Source organism: Leuresthes tenuis, unplaced genomic scaffold, assembly GCF_036924035.1.
Source record: "Leuresthes tenuis unplaced genomic scaffold, fLeuTen1.0.hap1 SCAF_5, whole genome shotgun sequence".
NCBI lineage: Eukaryota > Metazoa > Chordata > Actinopteri > Atheriniformes > Atherinopsidae > Leuresthes > Leuresthes tenuis.
Window position 1 is genome coordinate 587,184 of NW_027325359.1, and position 5,317 is coordinate 592,500.

Here is a 5,317-nt window from a genome sequence, read left to right on the forward strand (position 1 = left end):
TATGTAGGATTACATATCTGTCATGGTGGCATAAATAGCTTCCCCACGTAGGGGTGGAGCTGCAGATGAGTAAAAACCTGAGAAAGAAACGATGTGAAATAAAAAGTGCAACACATTCAGCAGCAGCTGCCCCCTGCCTGCCTGCGGGGGCTTTGCTTCATTAGGCTTAAAACCACAAGCTTTTGTTGGGCTGCAGATCCAATGTGTGTCTCAGACCTCCTGGACTGACAGAGCCCTTCCCCACCGTGCACGAGTGGAGCTCTGTGCGCGTGTTTGTGGAGGGGGAGGCTCTCAGCTGCCTGAAATTCCTGACCTGACAGAAACGCACAATCAGAAATCTTGATTTTTTTTTTTTTCCAGGGGTTGCGCCACAGATCAAACTGGTCTCTGGTGTTTCTGATGTCCTGCCTGTTCATTCCCATTATTCACACCTCCTTCCTGAATATAAGCCTCACTGCTGCTGGTACAGACATGTGTTGCTGTTTAAAGACTGCAACTAAAACTTTTGGCACGCTCACTTTGGAGAAAGGCGAAGTTTTTGGTGCAAATAAACGTCACAACAGCTAAAGTAGGTGGTGAAAGAAATATTAGCCCGTTTTCTCCTGTCTGTGTCCAACCTACCTGCTATTAAAAAAAAAAAAAAAGACAAGTCGAGGGCTACTGTCCTGCAGGAACCGCCGCAGACGGAGCGAGAAACATTTGGAGTCGTTTTATTTCCCTTCAGCAGGAGCGAAGTCCGGTCCGTGAACGAGTTTTTTCTCCTAAAAACATCCGAACTGTTGGGAAAACTGGCAGAAAACTGCTCGCAGTCACTTTTCAGGCCAAAAAGTTCCGGGTTGGCCAAATCGTTCGGCTCAGTTTGTACCACCGCCGACTTTGTACAGATTTGTCCGCTCCTGAGCTTAGACGGCAGCTTCCGGTCTGGGATTTTCAAAATAAAACCAACACCAGTGCAACAACAGAAGCGCAAAGACGCGAAAAATTTAACTTTAATGCGTAATTATGCAAACATAGATGACTACACAGTAATATTTCAGCGTATTATTTATCATCTGTGCACTAAACAGCGTTTTTACTTTGAAAGAAAAGCGAGGAAAATCAGGAAATGCGTCCAGTGCTCACACTGAGAAGCTTTTCTGCACCACTGTAAGAAGTTATTAAGCTATACAAAGTTCCGGGTCGTGCACGTTTGGGTGCAGATGCCCCCTGCCGTCTTTCCCCCAGCAGCACGGCTCTTATCAGCGTTACATTTATAGGCTGGAAAGAAGATACCAGCGTACTTTCTGCTCTGTGCAGATATATTCCTGTTTGGCTATTTTTCCGCCTTTCTAATAGCAAGATGGCATAAAAGGAAGAGATAACAGCTTATTCTGATGCATATGGGGCAGTTTATGGACAACAAAACCCTACAGGAAACATTCAGTGACCAAGATTACTGCGACAGCTTTGACATGTGAGATAAAATCCTGCTTTAATAAGAAACCAAGCACACAAAAGATACCAAAGTGTTTAATTTTGTTTAAATTGACACAACTACAGCTGAGCAACTCTGTTAAAACAGTCTGGATGCTTTAGTCTGGCCCAGCACAGACGGCCAGAGCTTCATGGCTGCTCGAAACACCGGAGGCTGGAGAAGATGAACAGCCACCAGTCCGTCCACCGAGGTGTAAAAAAGTGCAACAACGAGCCAGAACGCTCCGGCAAAGCAGGTTTTCATCAAGAAATTCCTTTAACTTTGAAGTGTAGCCCCTAATTAGTAGCAACAATCCTGTAATAATATATCTAGCTGGTATAAAAAAATAAATGCTATCCTATACAAGCAGTAGAGTGATTTCCACAGTACATACTTTACATACATACACGTCATCCAAGGCAAAACAGGACAGAATATGAGGGAAAAGATACAGAAACCAGTAACAGCTCAGTCTGCAGAGCTGAAAATGTTCATTTGGAGCCACAAACAGCATTTCCACGAACAAAGAGAGCCTTCGAAGACCAAATCAGGATCACACACAGAACCGAGCCAAACGGGAGCACATTTCCTGACATTGTGCTGCAGATTATGTGTTCCTGGACATAAAAACTTAGCCCAAAGGTCTGAGTTCATTTTATAGATTTAATCCAACTCTGTGGATCGTTGGAGGGTAGAAAAAATGATATTTTAGGGTTTAATCAGTCCTCTAAACAGCCAGAATGTCAGGTTTACAGGTGACAAAATTCTAAAACCGCTCTATTTTTGGTGTTTTTTCCTTTGCATTAAAGTAAATTGGCTTCAATAGTTTAGCTTAAAGTTAATCTTTATTAAAGACTAAAACATTTGGCTAAAAATCAGGGGACTTCTTTCTGAAATTGTACAAAAATCCTGCTTTAAAAAGGGAGAAAAAGAACAAAAAAGGCATGATTATTAGAGCCAGTTGCTGTCAGGTCGAATTTTCCCCCCAAATTTCTCTATTTTTTGTGTTTTTTCCTTTGCATTAAAGTAAATTGGCTTCAATAGCTTAGCTTAAAGTTAATCTTTATTAAAGACTAAAATATTTGGCTAAAAATCAGGGGACTTATTTCTGAAATTGTACAAAAATCCTGCTTTAAAAAGGGAGAAAAAGAACAAAAAAAGGCATGATTATTAGAGCCAGTTGCTGTCAGGTCGAATTTTCCCCCCAAATTTCTCTATTTTTTGTGTTTTTTCCTTTGCATTAAAGTAAATTGGCTTCAATAGTTTAGCTTAAAGTTCATCTTTATTAAAGACTAAAACATTTGGCTAAAAATCAAGGGACTTCTTTCTGAAATTGTACAAAAATCCTGCTTTAAAAAGGGAGAAAAAGAACAAAAAAGGCATGATTATTAGAGCCAGTTGCTGTCAGGTCGAATTTCCCCCCCAAATTTCTCTATTTTTGGTGTTTTTTCCTTTGCATTAAAGTAAATTGGCTTCAATAGTTTAGCTTAAAGTTAATCTTTATTAAAGACTAAAACATTTGGCTAAAAATCAGGGGACTTATTTCTGAAATTGTACAAAAATCCTGCTTTAAAAAGGGAGAAAAAGAACAAAAAAGGCATGATTATTAGAGCCAGTTGCTGTCAGGTCGAATTTTCCCCCCAAATTTCTCTATTTTTGGTGTTTTTTCCTTTGCATTAAAGTAAATTGGCTTCAATAGCTTAGCTTAAAGTTAATCTTTATTAAAGACTAAAACATTTGGCTAAAAATCAGGGGACTTATTTCTGAAATTGTACAAAAATCCTGCTTTAAAAAGGGAGAAAAAGAACAAAAAAAGGCATGATTATTAGAGCCAGTTGCTGTCAGGTCGAATTTTCCCCCCAAATTTCTCTATTTTTTGTGTTTTTTCCTTTGCATTAAAGTAAATTGGCTTCAATAGTTTAGCTTAAAGTTAATCTTTATTAAAGACTAAAATATTTGGCTAAAAATCAGGGGACTTCTTTCTGAAATTGTACAAAAATCCTGCTTTAAAAAGGGAGAAAAAGAACAAAAAAAGGCATGATTATTAGAGCCAGTTGCTGACAAACAATAGTCCCGTGTGCTGGTAATAGAAAATATATAATCTCTATGTACATAAAGACAGTGCATGTTTACCCAGCTGTGCACGAAGCCAGGCTGCTGCGACTCCTGACCTGATCCAGAAAAGGGTTTCTTTCTTTTTTAAAACTTCCCCGGAGAGAAAGAACCGATAAATCCGTACAAAAGCACACATTCGCCCACAGGCTGCTGCACGGACATAAAGCTTCATACACAGGAATCCAAAAATAGAATTTTGACTCTTTTTCCTTGGAAAAGCAGTAAGTAAATGTGTTTTTCTTTGTTCTCGTCGGTATTTCTGAGCTGGAGTGGACAGGCAGAGGCTCCCTGCCTCCCCTCCTCTCACCTTCACCCTCAGCCACGGGGAGAAACTGGAGAAAACGAGGGGCAGATGAACGGTTTTCATCGATCTCTGGGGTCAGAGGTTGAGAATGGGAACGTCAAAGAGGTCACAAAGGCCTTCTGTCTCATCCAGGTTGTAGATGTAGTCGTGGTCGCTGGGCGGAGGGGAGAGGCGAAGGAGAGGCGAGAAAACTGGGGGGGAACAGAGAGAAAGAGCAGAGGAGTTATGCAGGAAGTCATCTAAGGTGTGTTTGGTGTTCATAAAGAGCTAAATTCACCTTCTGATGACATCAGGTCCTCCAACAGGTCTCCGCTCATGATCTCTGTCAGAGGAATGAAATGAAGAGCAGTTTTTAAAAGGGAGAACTTCAACAGGTGGGATACAGAACAGTTAATATCTACGGGAGGCAGAGCCTTCAGTTATCAGGCCCCTAAAAGCAGAATGGGAGGCAGAGCCTTCAGTTATCAGGCCCCTAAAAGCAGAATGGGAGGCAGAGCCTTCAGTTATCAGGCCCCTAAAAGCAGAATGGGAGGCAGAGCCTTCAGTTATCAGGCCCCTAAAAGCAGAATGGGAGGCAGAGCCTTCAGTTATCAGGCCCCTAAAAGCAGAACGGGAGGCAGAGCCTTCAGTTATCAGGCCCCTAAAAGCAGAATGGGAGGCAGAGCCTTCAGTTATCAGGCCCCTAAAAGCAGAATGGGAGGCAGAGCCTTCAGTTATCAGGCCCCTAAAAGCAGAATGGGAGGCAGAGCCTTCAGTTATCAGGCCCCTAAAAGCAGAATGGGAGGCAGAGCCTTCAGTTATCAGGCCCCTAAAAGCAGAATGGGAGGCAGAGCCTTCAGTTATCAGGCCCCTAAAAGCAGAATGGGAGGCAGAGCCTTCAGTTATCAGGCCCCTAAAAGCAGAATGGGAGGCAGAGCCTTCAGTTATCAGGCCCCTAAAAGCAGAATGGGAGGCAGAGCCTTCAGTTATCAGGCCCCTAAAAGCAGAATGGGAGGCAGAGCCTTCAGTTATCAGGCCCCTAAAAGCAGAATGGGAGGCAGAGCCTTCAGTTATCAGGCCCCTAAAAGCAGAATGGGAGGCAGAGCCTTCAGTTATCAGGCCCCTAAAAGCAGAATGGGAGGCAGAGCCTTCAGTTATCAGGCCCCTAAAAGCAGAATGGGAGGCAGAGCCTTCAGTTATCAGGCCCCTAAAAGCAGAATGGGAGGCAGAGCCTTCAGTTATCAGGCCCCTAAAAGCAGAATGGGAGGCAGAGCCTTCAGTTATCAGGCCCCTAAAAGCAGAACGGGAGGCAGAGCCTTCAGTTATCAGGCCCCTAAAAGCAGAATGGGAGGCAGAGCCTTCAGTTATCAGGCCCCTAAAAGCAAAATGGGAGGCAGAGCCTTCAGTTATCAGGCCCCTAAAAGCAGAACGGGAGGCAGAGCCTTCAGTTATCAGGCCCCTAAAAG

General features: G+C 42.9%; 1 protein-coding gene across 1 annotated transcript in view; it reads right to left on the bottom strand.

Moving 5' to 3' along the window:
- Positions 1-1,493: 1,493 nt before the first annotated feature.
- Positions 1,494-5,317, bottom strand: part of e2f4 (E2F transcription factor 4) — a 14,496-nt gene continuing 10,672 nt past the window's right edge. The window contains exons 10-11 of the mRNA XM_072385382.1: positions 4,150-4,194; positions 1,494-4,063 (exon numbers count right to left, since the gene is read on the bottom strand). Of these exons, the coding sequence (XP_072241483.1) occupies positions 3,948-4,063; positions 4,150-4,194 (161 nt within the window). The 3' untranslated portion in view covers positions 1,494-3,947. The remainder of the gene's footprint in view (positions 4,064-4,149; positions 4,195-5,317) is intronic.